The following is a 25,924-nucleotide window of genomic DNA, read 5'->3' on the forward strand; positions in this document are numbered from 1 at the left end:
AAATCTGAGTGTGTTGTTTATCTCCTGTCTGGCAGGTTAACTGTTAATGGTTACTTGATTGGATATCCTGGGGAGCCTGGCCAGTCTTTTGTAATGACAAATACTTAGTTCCTGAGCCAGGTCACAGGCTCACCCTATTTATACACAGACATACCCTTAAGACATGATTTGTGAAGGAGGAGACAATGGGGAGGCGTTTCCATTTTCCTTCAACCTTGCAGAGAAATGTTGAGGTCAGTTTGGGAGGGACAAAATGGTTTCAGGACTTTCTGTGGGGTTTCAGACATGTGGTTTATATATCGATGTACGTGCTTGGTTGGTGCATTTATGAACATTTATTTTACACACACACACACACACACACACACACACGACCTTCAATTTTTTATTTCACTTGTAGTCTTAAGACACTATAATATACAGGGAAGCGCCTTAGTTTAATAGCACAAGAAAAGCCTGCTGGATCAGGCCAGTGGCCTCTCTAGTCCACCATCCTATTATCACAAGCAGGACCCAAGCACAAGAACAGTCCCGTCTCCTGCGGCTTCCAGCAACTGGTATTCAGAAGCACTGCTGCCTCTGATAGTTGAGATTGAACATACGGTAGACATCAGGGCTAGTAGTATCCTTCGACAACCTTATCACCCATGAATTTGTCTCCTGCTTTTTAAAAGCCATTTGAATTGGCAACCATTAACAGCTGCTACACCATGGTTGAACTATGGGGTTGCAACATTGGTACTTGGGTTGGCGCTGGGCTCCTGGGATGTCATCAAGCGTTTCCAAAGGATGAATGACAGAAGAGCCTTTGCATGAAAGCTACTTGCTTATTTCACAAGGACACTTTTGACATATAAACTTTTAGGCGCCAAAAAGAGCGAGCATCAGAAGGATATGGAAGAATTCACACACACAACCCCACAACAGCTTGCCGTAAAAAAGCCTGTCATTTCCCCCGCCTGGGGTTACACCTTGAGATAAACAGAGGCTAACAGAGACTGCGAACCAATCAGGTAATAGGCGACCATGCAGGAATAATTCAACATTGGTTTGTAATCTGGCCTAGCACGAGTAATCAGGTAGGTTACAGTAGTCAAACTTCTACTTATAGTATCTTGACCAGTACAAGTAGCATGTGATAATTCACAAAATTATAAGCAGCATCACAATTCTTAAGTGCAGAGTTGTCTTTGCAACAATACTTTAATATCCAGCTGTGTGTAAGGCTGTATCACAGGACTCATTGGGACACAAGCAGATTTTTTGAATTAAAGGAATCAAGTACCTTTGGCCTCAGTACAGGTTCTCACATGCTTAGACAAAGATGCTTAGCTATGATACATACTAATCTTTTGAGCTTGAGCACTGCACGCTCAATGAAAACTTGGGTGTAACACATGCTGCTTTAGTGTTTCTTCATTGAAAACCAATAATCCTACTGATTTGTCTGAGATATCCAAAGGGGAAATTAAGCTTTTAGGGTGGCGCGTCTCTAACAAAGCCAGCTATTTCCTGTGAGCTAAAATAAAACAGAAAAACAGTCAGAGGAGATTTCAGGCATACCGTTTATCATAGCATATTGTTTGCTGAAACTGCAGCTTATGCAGTTCTTTTTTATTAAAGGCCATATCATGCTGACAAATTTATATATCTGGTTTAATAAAAATGGTTTTAACACTAGTATCCCAAGTTCTGTAAAGTCTCTTAAACCTTGCATTACTCTCAGTTCATGTAAAAGTATATATAATTTGTATAGTCCACTTTAACGCCCAGAGCATATCTAAAAGTGGTTTACAAGAAAATAGTGTCACATTCAAAATCTGGCACAGGAAAAGAATTTACATAGCATAGTGGATAATGTTGGACTAGGACATGGAAGACCAGGGTATAATTCCCACTCACCTGGGTCACCTTGGGTCACTTACTGACTCTCAGCCTATCCTACCTCACAGGGACGTTGCAAGGATAAAATGGGGAGGGGAGAGCTACGTACACCACCTTGAACTCCTTGGAGGAAAGGTGGGATGGAAATGTAAGAACAGTAAGGAAAAGCAATTATCCAGGCTGTATTTCCTGCCATCATAATAATAATAATAATTACTTATACCCCGCCAATTTGATTGGGTTGCCCCAACCACTCTGGGTGGCTTCCCAGAAAATATAAAGGGACAAAACAAAATATCAAACATTAAAAGCTTCTCCCTACAGGGCTCCCTTCAGAAGGTTGTATAGTTGTTTATCTGTTTGTCATCTGCAGGGTGGGTGCCACTACTGAGAAGGCCCTCTGCGTGGTTCCCTGTAACTTTGCTTCTCACAGTGAGGGAACTGCCAGAAAGCCCTTGGAGCAGGACCTGAATGATGGGGTGGAGACACTCCTTTGGCTTTAGTGGGTCTCTGTTGTCATACCAGGCAGCAGCTCCCACCAAAATTTCCTTGAGGCTGGGGAGCCTTCCCAGTGCAGCAGCAACATCAGAGCAGCTAAGCCAAAAGGTATTCAGAGGGGTTACGCGGTCCCACTGCGGCATCAGGGATCTGCTGAAGAATTAACACTCGCAGCCTACAAGCTGTGAACATGCTAGGCATTTTATTATTCCTACAGCTCCATCAACATACATGGTGCTTTACAGAGCAGTGTTTTAAAATCAATTGCTACATTTTCCACCAGATACATTTTAATTATGAGTGCATAAGGAAAAGCAGCCCAACATTCAGAAAATAATATGAAAATGTTCAGTTTGCATGTTAAGTAATTCATTCATCCATAAAATCCCAACCAGCTTCTCTTAAGAATGTTATGGCAAGCAGAGGAGCAAACCAAAGAGGCAAATCAGAAGTATTAAATGTAGGGAATGCATACTGTTACTGAATAGCTTATCCTTCATGAGAAAAATGTCACAATTACAAAAGAGAAATCTATATACACTGGAGTGTAAAAAGATCATGCCTTGTTTTCATTAATTATATACATAATTATATATACTACATGACATCTGAGTCAAAATAATGGGAAAAGGCAAACAGAAATCCAAGAGCATGTTGATTCATTTCCATTCATACCACATTCTTGATATGCAGTCAAAGGCCACCCAAGCTTGGGAAAGGGACCAGGAAGATCTGTTAATTCCCTCTTGATACAGATCTCAACCAGCATTCCAGTAATGGCAAGATGTAAAGAGTAAAGTTTCCCCAACTCCAAAAAAGCAATCAGGAATTTTCAGCATGTGTTTTTGTATGCGAGTGTGCAAACATGTACACTAGGAAACCTTAAATACATAAACACAGCTGTTCTAAAAATAAACGGAATTTTTTTTACTGCCAAGGATAATTTTGGAATCCCAAATCTGCAAATACGCTCACTAACATGCTGCCTCATTAGTGACCAGTACAAAAATCAGTATATTCTTCAAAGCATCTTGCAGCGCCAGCTAACATTTCTATAGATTTGAAGCAGTGCCTTTTCACCATCAGAAACACACCAACAAGTCAGAGGGTTTAGCCAACCTTACATTTTGTCCTGCTCTTTCCAGGCACAGGAATACACTTAAAAGCCCCATGTCTAAGCATTGGTTGTTGGGAGCTTTTTGCCCCACTAAAACATCAGTTCAGATTTTCTGTGGATTACTGTTTGCTCCGACTGAGCTTTAAAGAACAGATTTTCACAGGGAAAACCCTGGAGGCACAAGAAAGGATGCTCAGACATAGAGTCTTAAAGTGTGGGCTGTGCCTGGAAAGAGCAAAAGAGAGGACAGTGCCAATATGCCCACTGGAATCACACATTTCTATTTAATTTAAAACTGGCTTGTGTGCTGAAGACTTTTAACCCGTCATGTCACACCTATTCCTCCAATAGCTTCAGGAAGATCTTACCAGTCAGGAATGTGTGATCAGAAAGGGAGCGAGGGCAGCAGGAAAGAAGCAGAGTTGAAAGAAAAACTCAAGAGATGGAAAAGTGATGTACATACTAATGTATGTAACATACAAGGGCATCCACTACAAGCTGGAGTACTGGGCTGGGAATCACAACCCTGACCACACAAAGCGCTTTGTGCAGTAGTTAGTGGCAGCTTCAGAGCAACCAAAGATAAGGGGCTGAACAAGAATAAGAACATGCAGCCAAAACTTCTTACACTGCTGGTTGAGAACTACAGGTGGCTGAACCTGCAGGCATGTGGTCGGGGGGGGGGGGGACCCACCTGATGCAACAGAAAGGAAAAGAAGGCTATGGAATAAATAAGAGCATGAGAAGTATGGGTGGTAAGTGAAAGCACCAAAGGCAGCACTGATATGTGAGTTAAGCTCCACTGAAATAACTGACTGTTTACCTCTGAATACATACAACCAGGACTGAGCTATGAAACTTATTTTCTATGCTAAGCCTGGGGGCAGGTTGTTTGCCAACTCCTAACTGTTCATTAACTATATTTTACAAACTGGTTAATTTAAGGTTACTGACCAGAACCCCTAATAAGAACATAATCTACAGTTCCTTAGCACAATACATTCCAAAGATTTGTTAAGCCGTTCAGGCTTATCTGATCCCTACTAATCCCTGGCTGGACACGCTCCCAGTCTTTTACATATGCCATGAGCTTCTCAGTGCATATTCATATATGTTTCCATACATCAGAACACTATTCTTTCATCCAGTGTGGTGTAAGGCAGCAAGAAGACATCCTAAACCACAACCACTGCATGATTGTAAATTTTGATGGAAATGAAGGGTCCGGACCTGTACTGGCACAGCTGGCACAAATAATAAAAGGAGCCCTGCTGGATCCAGAAAAAAGTCCATTCAGTCTAGTGTTCCATTCTTACCAGGTGAATATGGGAAGCCCTCAAGGAGGGCATGAGCACAGTAGCAGGTCACATCTTAAAGGTGTTTTTAGGCTTTGGTGAGTCCAGCCAAGCTGATACCACACTGCATTAAATAACCTTACTTTCTCCAAATACAAGTAGCGAGCCAGAGTAATCTACTGAGGATGCTGTTTATACAAATATATACAAATTCAATTGTAGGCTGGAGCAGCAATTTTTCCAATCATGTGTTAACGGTAGTTGTTTTTACAGGACATTTTTCTTTCAAAGCAATGTTCTGCAAACCAGATTCTACTAGTTTCCCATAGCGTAATCCAAGTAGCTCACATACAGCAACATTCTTTTGCCTTGGCTCTCAAGAGTCAACACTTCTTTGTTTTCCAGGTCACCATTCTAGATCTTTGAAATCTGCTGGTTATCCACAACCAGGGACTCAGATTGGTAACAAAAAGGCGATTTATATGCGTTGTATATGCGATATAACATTGTGCCACCAGATGGCGATGTGGAGTCTCATTTTTCTCTACCTGTTTTCCCTGTTTAAATTTACAACTCATTTAACTGAAACACTTTTTTGATGTGTCTAGGCGCAGCCCAGGTTTCTGAACGGAATCAGTATAGCCACTCTATTCCACAAACATCATCTCCATCCTCCATGACATGTTTTGATTTTGCTTTTCCATTCTATTAGTCTTATCTCGTTGCAACTCCCATAACTCCACAATTTTGTTTCTCCTTCATCCTTTCTCTACACTTACAATAACCTTTTAAATTGATTTTACCCCATTTCTGATAAAAGCAGTTGGCACAAATACCGAATACTTAACATGAATCCTTTTCATATTTACTACACAGATCCGCCATTATCTTCAGGCCTTCACCATAATGTGTTATTTACTAGACTCTGGAGTGGGTAGATATTTTTTTTTAACACAACAGAGCAGCTTGATATTTATCCATGGCAGCTCTGCGTTCAGTTAAGAGTTGCATAGTCCTTCTGTAAAAGTTTTGCTTCTGTTTAGCCCTTTTGGTGCAAAGGCTAAATCTTGCTTAACATGTTCCTATAATCTCTCTTCCCCAAGCATGACCAAAATAAGACATTTTGTTTCTGTCAAAGGACTTCAAGGTAAAATACCTTCCAAAGGCATATTTTACATGTATTTCACTTGCTGTATTTGAAGTGCCAACATGGCATCAGTTGTATTCCTGCCAGGGTAAAAATTATATGAGCTAAAACGTTCTATTTCCTTAGCAAGGTGAGGCATTATATTTCCATACCATTTCTTTAAATAGATTATTACTTTGATTCTCCTAAAAGTCTCCATTGCCTCAACTTAACATCCTTGCTCTTAAAATTCAATACTATGAATTTATCCTACCTTTTAAAAATGTTCCTTGACTTTTGTATTTTCAGTCAGTTCTTTTACATGCCACCTTAAAGCTTCTACAAAATTTCCTCCTGTTCAGTCTTCCTCCTTCGCAAAATACTGCCTCTCCCAAGACTCACCTGCTTCTGTTTCATCTCTTGTATTCACTATCATTTATTCCACATTCTAGTGCAAATTCATCTAAACACTCACTTTCTATGCTGAGAAGGGTACATTTATGACAATTCCAATTTTAATCGCTTAATTCTTCTGAAAGAGAGCTTAAAAGAAAAGTATCTATAAAAACTCGAAAAGCAGTGAATTCCTTTGTAGGATGAGAAAGTCCAGAAAACAAGGTAGATGATAAAAAACCCAGAGTTCACAAAATGCAGCTCACAAGAGCTATTTCAAAGCATTTAAGAGATCTGGCACCCAGTGTCTTTTTGAGGTTTTATATCTGGTTCTTTCACAGGTTTCACTTCCTCCTCTGGTTTTGGTTTAGCCTACAAACAGAAAGGAGAAAATGGTGTTACTGGAGAGCATTTTTTTTTGTTTTTCTTTTAAATACAGATTTAAGCAATGTGGCTTTCAGAATCAAGAGACAAATAAGCCCCATTTGTGCATTTATATTCACCACATGAAAACAGCCACAGGATGTACTATCAACGCCTGTTGCCTCTAATGAGTCAGCTCCAGTCTATAAATTTGAGGGTAAAGGTTTGAAGTGGGGAGCCTCCACTTCTTGTGGATCTTCATTCTCCAACTTGTGTAGGGCTGTAAACAGACAACAGGACTTGATAGAGCCCCAGCCTTTCCCCTCCTCTTTTCACATGAGCAACACAAATGCCAAAACAGGGCTAGATTACTCAAGTTTTTGTTTTTTGAATTTGGTACACAAGAATGCAGAAGGCACTTTAAATTTAGGCCAGTTCTTCAGGTACTATAAAACTGCAGCTGCATATTATTCAATAGTGGTTTCAACCAAGGCATATTTTGAAAGCTTTTCAAGGGAGTAACATTTCGTGCAGGGCCCTTGGAACAAGGCAAAGATATCCAAGACACCGAAATCCAACGCTTTCACAGCACTAATCTCTATCAACACCATTCTTCCTCTACAAAGCAAGAAAGCAAGGTGATGCTGATGCAAAAGGTAACTCAAGTTGGAAAAAGCAGCAAGAATTGCTTACACTGTCCTCCTTTGGCCTTTTGGTGAGATCAAACGCAGAAAGGGCTTCTGAAGTCCAGTGTGCATGCAAATCAGGGAACTCAAAAGCAATTGGCTCAACCAGACCATAGTTTGCCTTCAGCTCCAGCTGGGGAGCCTCTGGGGGAATCTTCTGGAAGTAACTGGAAAAAAACACCATGTTGGATTTTAGCAACCTCCTCATTCTTGACTCAGGATTCGTGCCACAAGGCTGTGGGCACAATTTAAACAAACACACCTCACAGTCTGCACATTCATTCCTATATCAGGGGTGGGGAACCTCTGGCCCAGAGGAATAATTAGGCCTGTGCGGCATCCTTTGGCCCACCAAGCCATTTCTGCCAAGCTATGCCTACTGACCTACATCTGACACCATAAATGTCAGGTGTGGGGCAAGTATAAATCTGGCTCAGCTGAATGGTTTGCAGGCACTGCCAATCAGCTATGCTGTAAAGCACTATGCAAAGCACCGAGTGAGGCAGCACTCTGAAAGGGGCTCTTGAAGATCCAATCATCGGCTGGATGCCAGATCTTCACAAGTCCCTTTCAAAGCACTGGGCAAGGCAGTACAGTGGTACCTCGGGTTACAAACTTAATTTGTTCCAGAGATCCGTTCTTAACTCGAAACCGTTCTTAACTTGAGGCGTGCTTTCGCTAATGGGGCCTCCCGCTGCCACCAGCGCGCAATTTCCGTTCTCATCCTGGGGCAAAGTTCTCAACCCGAGGTACTACTTCCAGGTTAGCGGAGTTTGTAACCTGAAGTGTTTGTAACCAGAGGTACCACTGTACTTTGAAAAGGGGCTTCTGAATACTCCTGTGGGTCAAAAAGGTCAACTGGCATCACTGTGACATCAAGTGATTGACAGATGGGCTGCTCTGCCTACTTGTCAAATGTGGCCTGTGAGGAGCAGGGGAGATAATGATCTCGCCCACTGGCCAGATCCAGTTTTTCACTGGCTGTCCTGTATTTAAGGTCTTCAACACAGGAGCACAACCCAAAAAGAATCCTGGAATGAAGATTTCCCAAACACTTCAGGCTGCTTATTTTATTGCTGAAGTTTTGCTATAATTGGGAAATAGATAAAGGTCATGCCCTGCCAATTCCTTCTTTAACTAGAGAATGAAGTATGAAAGAATATCATCTGCTAGTGGCCTTTAACATCATTACTCTCAGCCATACAAAATGGCTGCCGATCTTCACACGTTCATGTGCACCAATTAGTACTAATTATTTCCCACAGAACTCAGCAAGATTGACTTCTTAGTTAATATGTTTATGGCTTATTTGGCTGTTACTGTATTTCAAAAAACAACAAGCAAGACCACTTAAAAACCATGCAAGTATTTGTTGAAAACACGGAAGAGACGTAACAAACTTACATGAATCCATTCTCTCGCTGGCATTTCTCTAAGGTATTTTTCACCAGAGTTCCCAGTTTCCGAAAGAAGAGGTGGCCGGAAGGCTTAGCTGTAGTTCCAGGACCTTTGGTTTCACCATATTCTTTGCACAAAGCTTCAGCCTTGGCAAAAACTGAACAAGAAAACAACAAGTGAGACCATGCTCTTTCATTATTCCTCTTTGTAAAAGCTGGACAATCTACTGTTTTCACCTGAAAGGAGATTTGAAATACTGAGAACACAATCATGGACTTATCCTTTACACTTTATAGAATGATGACATGTACTTGGAAACTGACAACAAGCTGAACAGTCACAAAGTGAGACTGTTGCTTTTTTACTTTTGCTGATTGTTCTACATTGGCAAAAACCAGACTACAACAAGCACTGCATTTTCCCCTATGTAAATCGTTCTAGGCTTTTTAAAAGCAGAATCTCATATAGACGATTAGTAGATACAAAATCTGACTATCATATCTTTGTAGAAAATACTTTCGGCAACACTTATCTTACAATTTTGCTCAGGTACAGTGCAGTCTTTCCTAGACTAATGATTTCTCCGCACCTATCAGTTTGGCACAGGAATATTTACCATAGCAAGTCCCAGACCTATTAAGAATGTTCTGAGGGCGATTTAGGTGACACTCTGATTCTCTGCATTTATGAGCAAGACTTTGGATGTTTTGATGTGTGGTAAATAGAAGGTAAAATCCCATATTTTCCGGAAGGGAGGAACAAGGTACAAAAGAATGTAAGAGCAGACCTGCTTGATCTGACCCAAGGCTACACCTTGTCTAACATTCCATTTCTCAGTGGCCAACCAGATGCCAGGAGGACAAGAGCTCTCTCCCACGATTGTCACCAGTAGCCATTTCCTCCATTTCCAATTTGTCTAAGCTTATTTTAAAGTCATCAGAAGTGGTGACCATCACATGTTGTAGAAACAAATTCCATAGTTTAACTGTGTGCTGTATAAAATAGTCATTTCTTTAGTCAGTCCTGAAATCTTCAATATTCAGCATCATTGAATGGCTCCCAGCTTTAGTATTACAACAGAAGGAGAACATCATCTCTCTATCTGCTTTCTCCTCACCATGCCTAACTTTATAACCTCTATTATGTCCCCTCATGTTAAGACACATTCTTGAACCAGCAGCGCCAAACATTGTAATCACTGCTCCTGCTGCTCTTTTTGGTTGCCCTGTTTGGGACCTTTCCCACCTCTAACACATCTTTTGGAGGTGAGTGATCAGAATAGGAAACAATATTCCAAGTGTAGTCACACCAAACATTTGTATGCAGGCATTATTATGTTAGCAGCTTTGTTTCCTAATGATCCCCAACAGGGAATCTGCGTTTCTCACAGATGCCAAACCCTGTGCTGACACTTTCATGGAGCTAAATGCTAACAATGCATTTTACCATTTTAATGTCCATTCACCCAGCTTGGAGAAAACTTTTTGGAGCTCTTCCCAAGATTTGTTTTTACCACCTGAATAATTTGGCATCATCTGTGAAAGCTTGGCCACTTCATTATTGTTCACCCTTAACTCCAGATTATTTATGAACAAGTTTAAAAGAATTTTTAAAAACTGCCATACATACATTTTTCTGATTCCTGCAAAGACCTAATAGCTTCTCCACATTTATCACCGGCCAGGAGTGTTTGACCATGGTAGCAGTAGGCCTGGTGAAAGAATACATTTGTTAAACAATTATGACATGGGTAGGCAAGCTAAGGCCTGGGTGCTGGATCCGGTCCAATCGCCTTCTAAATCCAGCCCGCGGACGGTCCAGGAATCAGCATGTTTTTACATGAGTAGAATGTGCCCTTTTATTTAAAATGCATCTCTGGGTTATTTGTGGGCCATAGGAATTCGTTCATTTCCCCCCCTCCAAAATATAGTCCGGCCCCCCACAATGTCTGAGAGACAGTGGACCAGCCCCCTGCTGAAAAAGTTTGCTGACCCCTGAATTACGACATTCTGTGGAGCAACATTAAAATGCCACTTGCTTCTAGGGTTGAGGCAGAAGAGCAGCAGAATCATGACCTGGGAAGCATCACCAACAATCCAACCAGGGAGCAAAAAGGGAGAATATGTACAAAGTGCATTTCTGCTCTCGTTCACAACACACATCTTCATTTGAGACAGTACGCAATTGTCACTGTCCGTTGCAGCAGAATCGTACAGGTAATGGATTACTGCTGTGGGAACAAGATGCTGGGCCTGATATATTATAGGAAATTTAAGAGCATCCTATCAAAAATATACTCTTCCTGAAAAGTACTGCTTTAAATAGAACACAAAGCTTTGATTGCATTCTATGCTAGTATTTTATGGCCCTTTGGAAATCTTCTTGAAATGTTTATAAACAATGACAGAGCACTCACATAGGCCATATAGAAACATGACTTCAGCTGAAGGTATTTTCGCCACTTGGTTGTATATGCTGGGTCCAGACTGGATAACATTTGATCTGGAAGGTGAAGACAGCATTACATTTACAATAGCCATCCTCTTACTGTGACTGCTGAGACACTAATTTGGTATGAAAGCTCTAGTAACTCTGGAAACTGTCTTTAATATGTATGGTTGCAAGATACACCTCACTTATTTGGAGAGAACTACAGCAAGTCAATTAAGTTCTTAACCTAAGTTTCTTTCTTGCCCCAGTTAGCTATAAAGAGGGAAAGGTAAACATTATCAAGTCAGTCTACTTTCTGGAATCATGGTTAACCCAAACCAAGGCCCTTCTTAGCTAAATCTGAAAGCCATGCAAATCATTTACTGTCCATAATATTTCCTTGGTATTCTTTCAACGCTTAGGAGCCTGTACTTTAGGACTTGCTTAAGAAGCTATCAAGAATTCATACAGCAATGCTTTTTGACATACCTGCTCTTTGATAGAAATTAGCTGTTTCATAGGCCAGAGCAGCTATTAGACCAGGATTGTGTTTCAGTTCAATAGCTCGGGCAATAGTCACTGAAACAAAAAATAGATATGCTGAAGCTATTTCCTGTAGTTGATGGTGATTAAAAGTATAAGTGAAAAATTGGCCACAGAAGTCCTGTTCAGAAATAAATAAATAAAATGTTTCTCACAATTGAGCTGCACTGAATGAACACAGAAGCCCCCTGCAGGAACAGACTAAAAGGCACATTTAGCCCAGCATCTTGTGCTCACAGTGGCCAACCAGATGCCTCTGGGAAGCCCACAAACAACAGCACTCTCCACACTTGCAATTCCCAGCATATGGTATACAGAGATACACTGCCTCTGACAAAGGAGATAGAACACAGCCATTGCGGCTACTAGCCACTCAGAGCCTTACCCTCTTTTTAAAAAACCACCAAAATTGGTAGTGATCACTACATCTTGTAGGAGCAAATCCCACAATTTAACCATACACTTTGTAAATACTTTGAGACCCTGAGACCCCTGCCCCAATTATTGAAGGAAATCGCTCAAATACCAGGCCCTGCTATCTTAAAGTTAAACTGAATTATTCATAGCTGCTGGTAGAAACAGGAAAGGTCAGATTTCACGATGAAAAAAGGTACAAACATTGCTCATGGCTGAATGTAGCTAATTAAATTAGCAAAAGTGATATAATGAGTAATAGAACTGGACAGATGCCCCAAAGCTAATAACACGGGCATTATACCAAAGATCACAATAATGTTCTAGTATAGTTGTGTCAGGATGAAAAGGATGGGGACACAGGTGTTCAAGCCAGAATAGAAAATTGAAATTGCCATGTCAAGAGCAATGTCAGAACATGAGGATGTCAGCAGTAAACCTGTCAACCTCTCCTCTTATCCTATTACTGCTCTGCTTACTCAGGAGCATTCGGCGATATACTTTATCAAATACTCTTGGAGGTCTTAAGTACATGACGCTGACTGGCTCACCTCTATCTATATGCTTGTTGACACTCTCAAAAGACTCCAAAGTACAGAATTTACCCTCACAGAAGCCATGCTGGCTACTTCAGCAAGACTTGTTCTTCTATATGCTTGGTAATCCTATATTTCCAGCAGTTTTTCCAGAAAAGACATTAAGCTAACCAGATCCTCTCTGGATCCTGTTTTTTAAATATTCCAGTAATTGAGTATTTCCATTTCCAAGGATCAGAAATAGAAATATTCCTTAATTAACTTGATACAAAGGGAGAAAACCAGTTAAATAAATAATCTACTGAGTTTCATAACCAATGTTTTCAAATCCATTATGAGAAAGGACATTAGTCCTGCATGGAGGTTACAGGTTTGATTGTCGATGTCTCCAATTATTGGGATCAGGTAGCAGGTGATGAGAAACATCTCTAAATCACTGGGAGCTGCTACCAGTCAGAGTAGTAGACTACATTCAGCTAGGTGGACAAATACTGGCCGGGGGCATCTTCCTATGCCCCTCAAATATCTGGATTTTGCATTATTACTATATAAAAGCAGCCCCACTGCATCAGGCCAAAGGCCCATCTAGTCTAGCATCCTGTCCTCACAGCAGCCAACTAAAGGCTTACAGGCAGCCCACAAGTATGAGGTAAAATGCCAAACCACATTCCACCCTAGAGTTCCCCAGGAGAGAAAATACAAAGAAATCCAGAGAGAGCCCTTAAAAATTTAAGGAGTACCTTCTTGTGCTTCAGCTTGGCACTGGATAACATAGGAATCTATCAGTCGAGCTTCTAAATCTCTTCCCTTTTCTACAGGAGTGATCAGCTTAGGGATGTGGCTTTCCTAAAGGGGGGAAAATGTAATTTAAGATATGTTTGAAGCGCTATAACCAAACACAGGTAACATCTGAAGGAAATGACCAAGGAGTAATGAGATCACAGGTATAACCCTGGACTGGTTCTGGGATGGGCATTGGTGGCACTGTACTTCAGTGCTTCTGTTCCAACCTTCTGTATTATTAACAGAGTGGCTTTCAGATACTATTTGGCTGCCCCCTGGCACTTCTGCTATGGGGTTCCCCAAGGTACCATCTTTCCCCCCAATGCTTTTAACAAACCACTGAGAGTAGTTCTTAGGAGACCAGGGACCTGATGACACTCAGCTCTACTTCTCTGTTACATCTAAATGAAAGGAGTCTGTGCAAGTCCTGGATCAGTGTCTGGAGTCAGTGATGGGATGGATGTGGGCAAATAAATAGAAGCTGAATCATGAAAAGATTCCTGAAGGAGCAGGCACATGATTGCTACATATTATTATTTTTATTTATTAATCCCGGTTTCTACGCAAACGAGACTTTTAGCATCGTGGCACCACTATTTTAGAATACGCTTCTATTGAAATCAAACAGGCACCTACAGTTTTTATATTTCATTACCTGTTGTTGAAAACATTATTGTTTTGACACAGCTTTTTATAGAATTAATTTGATCCAGTGCTGGGTCAACTGTTCTGTACTTAATATGTTTATAATATTATGGTGTTTTAATGAATTCATTGCACATTGCCATATTTTTCACATGTATTGTGGGTTTATAAATAGTCTTGCAAATAAATAAAAGTATTGTGCCATTCTACTTCCAGGCATAGGAATGAATTCTCCAACTTTGTGAAGTGTATGGAGCACTTATGGCTACCATGGAATTCCAGCGGTATGTGGATCAACAAAAGACAGTTGCTATTAGATTAGGCCCCACTAGTCAATAAGTCATTCCAAAATTGAGCAACAGCATGTGGTATAGTCTCCCTAGGGCTTGATTGCTTGCTTGAATGCACCCTCACATCAAAATCTCCTTGCATTAGGAAGATTTGCCCTATAAGCTACAAAAAGAAAAAGAAAAAAGACAAGCTTCCAAGAGATTTGGAGTGCATTTTTGAAAGTCCACACGAGTAATATCTACACAACTAGAAGAAGTGGGAAGCACAATGCAGGGATAAAACCCTCTCCAGTTTAACAGTTTTTAATTTGAGATTCAATCAGAGCAGTGGCACTCATTTATCCTAACCTTTTTCTGAGCATGTGAGCCTGAACAATGAAATGAGGGCAGGCTGGGAAAAATTGGGCAGGGGTGGTTGTGGGAGGGAATAAGAGACTGTTCTGTTTTACTGTAATAAGGTCAAAACCCTAATAACCATCTTCCCCCTGCCCCCCATTGTTTAGCTAGTTTTCCATGCATACAAATATGGTGATATTGGAATGCCTTCAAGCAATTCCCTCATAAAAATCCTGATGTGCAACTATCCCATGGTGGGTATTCCACAGACTTTTCATAAACATCTGAAGTTGTTCTTCGTTCTCTAAATTAAGTTACTGTAGAAAAGGAGGGGAATCAGAACATCCCCCAAAACAAGAGCTATACTGACCAAAAACAAAGCAAGAATGAAAACAGGATCTTCATAAGAGGATATACGGTGTGTGTGTATGTGTGTTGTTTTTGTTATTTAAATAAAATGGGTTTGTACCTTTAAGTGTTTGAAAATCCCAGCTGCTATTTTCATACTCCTGTGGACATCTTTTGCTTCATCTTCGGTTATGCTAAAGGAGGAGCAACAAATTAGTACTGCAGCTCTCCAAGGATATTAAACACCACCCGGGTTTACTTCCATTTAACCTCATCAAATTTTCCAGAATTATCATTGGCCAGGTTTATTTCTAATTTCTATTATCTCACCCCATTTCAGGAGGGGTTGCTGTAAATAACCTTTGTTTTAAATGTCTGATACAGCTGAGACAGTCAGAAGGAAAAAGCTGTCTTATACCAGATCAAAATAGTTGTGCTGTGCATCTAGCTCAGCATTGTCTGTGGTGTAGTGGTTAAGAGCGGTAGTCTCGTAATCTGGTGAACTGGGTTCGCATCTCCGCTCCTCCACATGCAGCTGCTGGGTGACCTTGGGCCAGTCACACTTCTCTGAAGTCTCTCAGCCCCACTCACCTCACAGAGTGTTTGTTGTGGGGGAGGAAGGGAAAGGAGAATGTTAGCCGCTTTGAGACTCCTTCGGGTAGTGATAAAGCGGGATATCAAATCCAAACTCCTCCTCCTCCTCCTCTTCTTCTTCTTCTTCTTCTGACAGACAGGCAGGGTCTCAAACAGATGCCCTTCCCATTTCTCACACACTGATTTCTTTCACTAAGTATGTCAGGGATGGAACTTGGAACCTTCTGCATGTAATGTGTGTTCTGTCACCAATTATAAACGTCAGTCAACACAGCCCAACAACTGCAGCTCCAGTATTTATCTGTTTCACCACAAATACCCTTTGGACCAGGCACCTCCAAACTTGGCCCTCCAGATGTTTTAGGACTACAACTCCCATCATCCCTAGCTAACAGGACCAGTGGTAAGGGATGATGGGAGTTGTAGTCGCAAAACAGCTGGAGGGCCGAGTTTGGGGATGCCTGCTTTGGACCCTGGCCTATGTTTCCATACCTAAAACATAATCCTCAAATGGAAAGCAGAAGAACAGAAGATGCAACATATATATCCCATGAAAAACAAGACTGTCTTCACTTGCTACCTTATGGCTAGGAAGGCAAGTGCCAACAGAGCATTCCATAACCAGAGTGCCATCATTGAAGAACGTAAGAGCCCTGCTGGATGGAATGAAAGCCCCATCTAGTCCAGCATCCTGTTTCCACAGGGACCGGCCAGATGTTTATGGAAAACCTACACACAGGACATGGGCACAACAGCACTCTTTCATTGTCTATGGGAGGAAAAGAACGGAGAAGGGCCTATATCGGGTCACCAAGTACCAAAAACTCTGAAGGAAGGGGAACCTGGAGCAGGGGCTCTGATGAGAATATCAGAGAAGGGCAGGCTCAGATAACAATAGGCAGTCCTTCAGATATGCTGGTCCAAAGCCATATATGTGCTTTATATAACCATTATATATGCTACTTCACAGTTTCGTCTGTTGGCTTAATTGATGTTTCAATGGGCTTAAGCACAACTAATGCTGCACAGGAAAAGAGGTAGATAGTTTAGAAGCCTATTACTATAGTGAGAATACTTACTCTTCTTTCCCTGCCAACCTTGATGCATATTTTGTGTACCACAAAGCCACATTAAATCCCATGGAAATTAATTCAAACACAGCATCTTGTTGGGCACTATGGGACAAGAGAAGAGAAAGAAAGAAAAATATAAACTCAAATGGTTTTTTGCATCAACTACAACACACTGTTAAGTACTCCACCTCTCTTTTAGAGACTTCTAAGGCGAACAAACAATCTTATGTTTAGTTCCTTCCTCACCCTCCCATCCCAAATCATGTGAGCAAACCCGAGAGTATTCAAATGTACGCTCCTCACATAGATTTCAGACAACTTGAAAAGAATAATTGTTTAGTCAGAAACAATTTATGCTTTGTTTTAAACTGGATTAAGAATAGTTGATGCATAACTCTTGTGCAAAATCCAAGTCTCCATCAACCCCTCCAAACAAAGCACAGAATAGCAGTCAGAACCTTTATAGTTCCCTATAAAGAGCAACTGAGAATGTACTAGTTGGTGTTTTAAATGGAACATTTATCTTAAGCAGAATTATTCACATGCCCTGTAAAGATAAATTTCATATCAACTAATCTTCTTCTCTCTGGGGTTCTATAATAATAATTTATAATAATAAACTATTATTTACACCCTGCACATCTGGCTGGGTTTCTCCATCCATTCTAGGCAGGTATGATACAGAAGGGTTTGCAATTCGGGGGGGGGGCTGCAATTATCCATACAAATACCCTAAATGTGCAGGTATTGTGGAAGACCAAATCATAGGAGAATATTTATAAATATATATTTGTTTCCAGGCACCAACAACTTGCCTAATCATAGTGGCCTGGTTTAATGTGAATGAGCAGTGTGCTCCAGCATTCTGCTGAAAACGCAAGCGCTTTCTGCCCCTCATCCCTGCTAAGCCAGAAAGGAAGCAAGTCACTGTGCGGCTTGTCATTAGTATTCATTTATAAAAATATTTATATACCACTAATTCATAAAGAAAATATCTAAGCAGTGTAGAACAACTGTACAATCCAGCCTCTCAAAATATGGACTATTTGAGAACCCAGGCTCACAGGTTTTTTTTCTTGGAACAAAGGATAAGTGGAAGCCAATCAGCTGATAGGATGCAATTGTTTTTAATCATTTATACAATGTTTTAAATGATATTTTTACCACTGGGCCTTGAAAAAAAGGGCATGACATAAACAGAAGTAATAAAAATAGTTACAAGAGGCACTGAAAACCACACTACATGTAAGTAAGTAAGTACCTTGGTACTTGTCCTTGCAAGGTGTCTGTCCACTTAAAATTCTGAATATATCTCAGCTTGCTGTCCTGTGAAGAGTCATCCAATGAAACTATAAAGCCTGTTAAAACAAACAAACTCCTCTAAAATTCAAAGTAATTTTCAAAATGATGATCTTGATCTTCAGCAATTGTTCCAGAGTCTACTACTTATACGTAATTTGTTTATATGTGCAGTTTCACTATTTAATAGCCCCCAAGATCTACTCCACTGGGCTAACTGGGTGCTAGTTTTAATGCTTCATATTGTACTGTACATCTTCTACAGGCTCATTGCATAAACCGACTAATAAATATATTAAATAAAATTGTTTCATTATTAGGTGGGAAAGCAGAATTAAGAAAGCTATAGAAGTACAGCAGTTTCCTACTGGTTTCAAATATGTCAAGTACATCCACTAGACATATGAATCTCTGGGCCACTGATCTACATATCATGCCCATTAGGCTAGTGTCCCATTTCTATCTTTTATTGGCACAGCTGAGAATTTGTGCTCTCTAGTGCCAAGCACAGAGATTTATTTACTGAAACTACTAGTAACCCAGAACAACTATGCCAGCTGCACTGATATCTTACCTTTCAAGAGTGAAAAATAGGAATCAGTTGCGTTTTTCATCATATCTGGATTACAACTAAGATCTGTAAAAAGCTCCAAGAGTCGGCTTCGTGATAATCTTAGATCACTGCATTAAGAAACACACCAAAAACACAGTTCAAAGACAGATACTTTGGAGAGATTCAGTGTTGGATTGTCTCTTATTTCAGTACTTGCAAATGCATGTTGTATGTTGAGAAGCCTCACAGAGTTTTTAGAACCACTTACTTGCAAATCTTTGTTGCAGCTGGAGTGGTGGCTACCCCATAGTAATTGAATGAGACAGGAGCTGTAGCCTTTAAAGGGTTTCGATGAAACCAGTGAGTCATTTCTGAGTGTCTCCTGCAGGTTTAGAACTACAGCAAGCCTGAAACAGCGAAGAGAAGGGAAGAAACTGGAGATTATACACATAAATACCAATCTTCAGCAAAAAAATAATGATAAAGTATCTAATTACTTAGAAATAATTCTTCATTGCAGGAAAGACTTAAAGGTACAATCCTAGACACATTACTACAGCGCAAATCTCCCTTACAATTTATTTACTGTATTAAAATTATTTGTATACAGTACTGTCTTGCATATCCAAACACAATAAAGGTGTACAGGGCAATAAAAACAGCAACATCTAACAAAATGTAACAATAAAAGCTGTATCAGTAAAACATCAATTACAGTTACAGTGGCCAAATATGCCAAGAGTTAGTATTAACAGTCAAAAAGAGCTTGGGTAAAAGGAATGTTTTTAGTGGCTGGGGGAAGCATCTAATAGTTGGTGCCTGCCTGATCTCCAGAGCACTTACTTCTGAGAAAGGACTGCACTATATGAAACATCTACTGTATTTTTTAAAGTCAGTATGGCAGCACGGAAATGCTTAACCCTTTCGCACCCAGTTTAATATGACTAGTGCAGCAGAGATATACTACATAGCAATCATTCATTTATCACATAATACACTTTTGCAGAAGGATAAATCTCTTTTATGTTATCTTTTCCAGTTTTCATAAGCTAGGCATTGTTCTGGAATAAACAATAACCAGAGCTTCAAGAATATTTTAAGAGGCAAGAAGTACAGAGCACTTATACAACTGCATCAACTAGATATGCTACTCAGAATTTCTATCAATGGGGCCATTATTAACTTGTCTTTTGTATCTGTGAGTTCACGCTAGTCCATAGGATGCCTTTGCTTTAGTGTCAGAAATACAGTATTTGCTAGAACTAGTTAAACTTGACTGTTCAGAGCAGATATCCATTTGGTTTTTGTTGTAAGCCCACTCCTGCATTAGTAGATTTGTTAAACTGTGAGGCTTACATGCATTTAAAAAAGCATCCAACCCTTTCACAAGCTTAGCCTACATTAAAGCAGAAGAAAGTCTGGAGCAGCTGCTTTTGGAACAAACCAATATTTCTGAGCGGAATGGACTCATAGTACAATTAAATATTAAAAGCAAGTAGATTGTGATTAGGATAGTTAAAGCAACACTTTGAACAATCTAATTACTGTAATTTCACCCCCATTGTTTTTCAAGAACTGAAAAATGGGATACCTTTTACAATAGTTGCCCCAGACAAACTATATTTACAGAAAGCACTTCTATATAATTAGAAGTTGCTTGTGCTCTCTTGATTAATGACTATCACTTTAGAGCATTAAGAAACTTCTGCTTGAGTCTATTGACTGAGATGCTGCACAACCACTAAATTTATACTGTACAACATAAATGCTGATGTTCATCTGATATTTCTTAGCAAGCTTCTTTAGAGCAAAACCCTCAGTGCAGGCTTCCTTTACAAATAACATTACTGAATCTTTACCCATCTATAAATGGCATAAACATGGGCTGTGATCCAATGTGCATGTGAGGCTATGTACATGCATAGTGAGAACACATACAGCTGGAATATATTGTAGGCACTTGCACAGCTCAAGAAGCAAACTGATTTTAAACTGAAAAGCACCTTGTCTGATCCGTCATGCCAGAGGCTCCAGCAAAAAATATAAAAGACACCCCCAATTCTGCATGTAGTTTTCTACCATAACAGCACAAAGGTTTAAAATCACAGCCCAGGTTCTACTCTAACACCATTTTGCATCTAACATCTATTTTATTAAAACATTTCTTAAAAATAACTATTGTCCTTCTCAAATTGGTTACAGTACTTCAGTCCACCATTACAGCTTAATGCATAAGTGGATTTTTTGACAAGAAGTCATGCTTATAAGGTCAGGACTGGTTAACTGAACTATTAACCAATATTCATAAAAACACCCAAATAATAGCTTAACAAGGCCTAAGCCACTACACTGACCTCTGTTTCATGCCAGAGAATCATAGCTGTCAACCTTCCCTTTTCTTTGCAGGAAATTCCCTTATTCCAGCGCCATTTCCCACTGCTTCCCGCTGCTATCCCAGATTGTTACATATCCCATAGACTGTCCCTGGGACAGGTGAGGCTGCTGATCCCTTATTTTCGAGGCTGCTGATCCTTTATTTTCAAATCTAAAAGTTGACAGCTATGCGGAGAATCTTGCAAGTCCTCAGTCTGCTGGATGACCATTAGGCTAAACCAGTGGTTTTCAACCAGTGTGCCGTGGCACCCTGGGGTGCTTTGAATGATGGTCAGGGGTGCTGCGGGCAACACTGGCCTCTGTCCTTCTTGCCTCCCCTTCCTCCTCTGATGCCCTCACATCTCTGCCTCCCAAAGGCTTTCACAGCTGTTTATTGCAGTCGCCCTGGCTATCTTTATGAAAGGTGGGCAGCTCAGAGACCAGGGATGACTTTAGCAGCTGCCCAGAGAACTCCCAAGGAGATGGGAGAGGAGAGGAGGCTGAAGGAACACTCCACAAGGGGGGGTGTTTGAAAAGGGTGAGGCACTGTCAGCTCTGCAGGCAAGGGGTGACATAACTGGGTTCCTGAGCCCCACAGGGTGCCACAGAAAGAATGTAGTTGGTTAAGGGAGCCATAGACTCAAAAAGCTAGAAAACCTCTGGGCTAAACAAACGAGGATTACTGCATGCTTCCCCTCAGTCTGGGACTAATGGGAGAAGGGAAGCAAATTGGGGTTGAAGAGGTGTTCCTGATAGCACATATACCCCTCAAGGATCTTTTAAGCTGTTAGATGTCTGTCCCTTCACAATGCAGTATAAAGAATCCATTGGGATACTTAATTTGGAGCCTCTGACCTAAATCAATCACTTCACAGAACTATTTAAGCCATGAACAGGAAAGAGCCTCCCCCAGGTTAATAGGGTAGATCGTTAATGGAGAAGGACTATGTATCATCAGAGATGTTTTCCCCGAAATCTCCCGTTTACCACACACACACTTTCCATGCAGTGTCTCGGAGGAGTCAAGGATGGCCATCATCTGCCCCAGCTTCACACCAGAGCACTATAGTGACCAAGCAGATTTCCCCCATCGCTTATCCCCACCTCACCCCCATACTGATGTTTGCCCTGAATCAATACTTTTCTATCCCAGGGCAGCAATCCTTTACCTCCCTACTGGGCAGCAGGCCCCAGTAAACTCAATGTGACTTACTTCTGAGTAGGCATACGGCATGAAGGATTGCACATACCTCCCTCAAATCCCTGTCAAAACTTAGCAGATTGAGAAAGGCAAAGTAGTGCAGGGCGTTGTCATCTTTTGCTTATAAACATTACTTCACTCGTCGCAGGCCCTGCCGAGGGGAATCTCTTCCCAGTCTGGCCTCACCAACACACAACCGGGCCAAGCACCAGAGTATTAAAAAGGGCACGAAGTCGCGCCCCGCCAACCCTCCCGCGTGTGTGTTTGTGTGTCCCCCACCACCGGCCACCTTTCTCGGCCTTTCCTCCCCAGGGCGGGGCTGCTCTGTTTACCTTCTCTCCGCCAAGCTCTTCCTGCTGCGCCGCTGCTACGGCAACCACTTCCTGCTTGTGGGTGCGGGAGGAAAAGAGACCGAGATATAATAAGAAGGATCCCGGGCGGAGCAGCTCCTCCACTTCCGGCGCCGGCTTCTCCTCCCGCCGGTCTCTATGGTGCCGCGCGTATCCGGGAAGCAGGCGCGAAATGGCCGCGCCGCGAAAGCCCAGGGAGTCGCTCGCGCAGCGGAGCGGCCTCCTCGCAGTAGCCCGAGCGCATCGATACCTCTCAAGCCTGCGAAGGAGGAAGGGGGGAAGCGGATCCCCACGCCTCGCCCCTGTCTCTTATTGCTCCCAGCCGGAAAGAGACGGGACTACGGGGGAGTAAAGCCCACGGAGCCCAATGGGATTTTGAGCCAGCCTGCACCCGATGGCCTTGCCAGTCTGTTCCTCAGACAGGCTGCCATGGGCTCAATGCAAGACACATAGGTTCCAGTCTTGCTTGGATGCAAACCCTGCCGATTAATGGGTGATCTACTTCCCAAAAAGTGTACAGGCTTAATCAGTTTCCTGCTTTGGTATCTGCCACCCGCGTGCATTCTGAGGGACTTATCCTGCACAGTTTTTTCCTCTCCTCTCAACCCCTGATAAGGAGCCAAGATCCTATCAGCGGGGAAAGGTTATCCATGGCCTGCTCATCGGTTTGCTCCAGGACACTTCTTATATTAACTAACTGCGTTGTAAATTATGGATGTCAAAGTTGCTCACTGTTAGAGACCGCAATAGGGGGGTGGGTGAGAGGCTTTGCACAACTGCAGTATCTAGCGCGGTTGCGGCAGTCCATAATAAACGGCTTGCTCCGAAGTAGTCCCGTTGACTACAGCAAGACCACTTTGATCTGGACTAAAAAGTTGTAGATTGCGATCTCTCTCACGCGAGCTAATGGCCACCACGAGCTATCAATTGAAAGAGACAGTAGGAGGACCTTATTGTTCCATCCTTCCCTTTTGTTAGTGCAACTGCCTTAGGCAGGCATAATAGGGAATAAAGGGGGGTCTAATTTTTCGCGCGATTCAGGCTACAATCCTATGCCAATTTACTGAAGAGTAAGCGCCACTGAACGTAGTGGGGTTTGCTTCTAAGTAATCATATATTGCATCAGGCTGCGGACTACCGTGTTAATACGAATCTTTGTCCACGAGCTTTGTTGCCAACTGTCTTCGGCTGCGGTCATCAGTGAATTTACCTTTAAGGTAATCCTACCTGAAACCAATGGGATTCACTTCCTAGGTAACTAAGTTGCTAAAACTCTTAGAATTATCACATGGAAGGTAAGAACTTGGGTTTAACTGAAGATGCAATCCGTGCCCATTGAAATCAGTTCAGTTTGCTTTGGAGACAGCGCTGAGATTGTACTTGCTATCGAAAGGATTGTAATAGCAAAGCAGGCAATGGATTGTTTAGTGAGGGGAGAAGGGGGGGGGGACGCAGCCTGAAAAACAGAACAAGCCTTCGAGAAGTGAGGTCTATGCTTAGCTAGGCAATAATATACATACTGTACAAGAGTAGACAAAATAAAGCCAAGGAGGTGGCATTAGAAGGAAACTCCCCAGTGTACAGAAGTTCTCCTATGTCCACATCCACAAATATCCCCTACACAATATAAGGATGAAAACATGCCTTCTTAGCACCCTGTGTCTAATTCTACATGAAAGCATCGGGCTGTCGCGGTGTTTTGAGCCCTACCTGAATGCAATGGCACTTCCGTGTAAACATTTTAAAGGATTGAGCCGTTGAAACACTACAATCGGCAAAGAGAGGAAGGAGACAGGGTACATACCGTTGTCTTTTAGTTCGGATGCTGGAGTGGAGGGGTTGAAACGCAAGATAAACACACATTTTTAGATAATATAAATAAAGTCTGTCTGTAGCACTCACCTCTACCCACGACGGATTCGTTAGCCCACTTATGTAGATCCAGATGTGATGGTAAGCGGGAGCGTGATGACAGGTTTGATCCAAGACCTTGGCAATAAATGCGCTAAGAGAGACCCTAAACTCCCGAGATAGATCTACTAGCCGAAGATCACGTGTCCTCCCTTGCCCTGGCAAGAATCAGGTAACGAGGCGGAAGTGCTTCGGCTGGTGCCATCGTAGAAATTGGGCGGGGCGGCTGCTTCAGTAGCAACGACGCCTGAAGAGCCATACGCAGGGTTAGGTGCTCCTTGGGGAGGTAACGGCTAAGATCGGGAAGCAGAGAGTGCACGCAGGCTTTTTACTAAGGGAGCTCGCCTCCCGATTCCCTCTGAACGCCGCAGGGCAGAGTCGTAATGCAGAAACGGGACAGTCAGTCTAACATCCATGTCTCTGTGTTGCCCTGGCCTTTTTTCTTTGCATTGGTTGCCCGGCACGTTGCCCACAGGAGGAGGTAGCCACGCCCACGCGCCCCTCCTCTGCCTCCGGGTTTGAATTTGAGTTTCCATGCGCGCTGTGGAGGGGTGCAAGCACCAACGCGTCCGGCGAAGTGCGTGTAAGGCAAGGCACCTTGAGCCCCAGCTGAGCGCTGCGTATTGGTGGAGAGGACAACTCGATTACATTTTTCCTATAATCTATGGATTTTGTATGTGTTTGCGTGTGTGTATGCGAATATCTATATAGCCCTAAATATAAAGTGACATGTAGGGAGCGTATAACTTCTATTGCAGGGCCTACCTTTAAACTCCGCTAAAATATAATCCCCGGGGGGAATTCCGTCGGGCTGCTACTGCCTATTGTTCTACAAAAGGAGGGCGACGGTGCATTAGATGCGCAATTATGCTAAGCCTGATGCTAAGCCTGGACTACACTGCTGGGTTATGGTCTCATGCGCTTACTCAACTGCTCACCTGCCAGTATGGGGAAAGGGACACCAGACTACACTGGAGGGCTGTCCTAAAAGCCACCCTCTCCCAATTTTTGACATGGAGTAACAATGATCGCTTGCGTGCGCACATAGAAATGAATAAATATTTCCCGTAAGAAATGCTCGAGCTCCATCACGAGCCCTGTCTTGCTTCTGCCTGGCTTCCTTGGGAAAGCCCAGCGAGCACGTAAACCCAGCAGGGCCTTCTTTAGGCTGCCGTCTTTATATGCTCACTGACCAGGGAGTTAAGCCCCGTTGACCTCAAGGCGGCTTTACTCTGGAGTGGGAACAACGGACTGGCGGGAGGCCCCGGCGCATCCAAAGCCGACGCTCGCTCGCCAGTGTCACCGCGGCTCTAAATGCGCCCGAGAGCAGAGCAAGGAAGGCGGGTCGGGCACAACCGAGCATGATGGCGGGGAGGCGGAGCCGGTCCAGAGGCAGCCGCCAGGTTTGGTTGCGGTGGCAGATGGGCTTGGTCGGTGACTGAGTAGCGGTGCTGCAGGCTTTGGACGGAGCGGCGGTTGCCCGGC

The 25,924-nt window shown here is 42.4% G+C and overlaps 1 protein-coding gene and 1 long non-coding RNA gene across 5 annotated transcripts; one reads left to right on the top strand and one right to left on the bottom strand.

The window, feature by feature from the left end:
• The first annotated feature begins 428 nt into the window (after positions 1–428).
• LOC310758838 lies at positions 429–5,872 on the top strand. Its single transcript, XR_014545988.1, has 2 exons — positions 429–5,724; positions 5,760–5,872. It is a non-coding gene; the product is annotated as an uncharacterized lncRNA (long non-coding RNA).
• On the bottom strand, positions 2,563–25,687 carry BROX (BRO1 domain and CAAX motif containing). Of its 4 annotated transcripts, none has more exons than XM_083605413.1 (13): positions 24,431–25,687; positions 18,873–19,011; positions 18,626–18,732; positions 18,014–18,110; positions 16,759–16,854; positions 15,207–15,279; positions 13,424–13,529; positions 11,680–11,769; positions 11,177–11,262; positions 10,390–10,471; positions 8,767–8,917; positions 7,370–7,529; positions 2,563–6,685 (listed from the first exon to the last, which is right to left on the bottom strand). In XM_083605413.1, the coding sequence occupies exons 2-13, from the start codon at positions 18,971–18,973 to the stop codon at positions 6,599–6,601; spliced, it is 1,236 nt and encodes a 411-aa protein (XP_083461539.1). In that variant the 5' UTR covers positions 18,974–19,011; positions 24,431–25,687; the 3' UTR covers positions 2,563–6,598. The 4 variants fall into 4 exon arrangements, with proteins under 4 accessions (XP_083461539.1, XP_083461538.1, XP_083461540.1 ...); XM_083605412.1 differs by lacking the exon at positions 24,431–25,687 and adding an exon at positions 22,511–22,665; XM_083605414.1 differs by lacking the exon at positions 24,431–25,687 and adding an exon at positions 22,228–22,466.
• Positions 25,688–25,924: the final 237 nt, after the last annotated feature.

This window comes from Podarcis filfolensis (assembly GCF_964270895.1).
Source record: "Podarcis filfolensis genome assembly, chromosome: 3".
Taxonomy (NCBI): domain Eukaryota; kingdom Metazoa; phylum Chordata; class Lepidosauria; order Squamata; family Lacertidae; genus Podarcis; species Podarcis filfolensis.

Bases quoted from the DNA above. Each gene is read 5' to 3' on its own strand.
- BROX (XM_083605413.1), bottom strand. From the start codon at position 18,973: ATGACTCACTGGTTTCATCGAAACCCTTTAAAGGCTACAGCTCCTGTC. The intron at 18,111-18,625 runs GTAAGATATCAG...TTGTTTTAACAG, and splicing joins CTATTTTTCACTCTTGAAAG to GCTTTATAGTTTCATTGGAT. The intron at 7,530-8,766 runs GTAAGTTTGTTA...GTTTTTTTCCAG, and splicing joins CAGCGAGAGAATGGATTCAT to TTACTTCCAGAAGATTCCCC.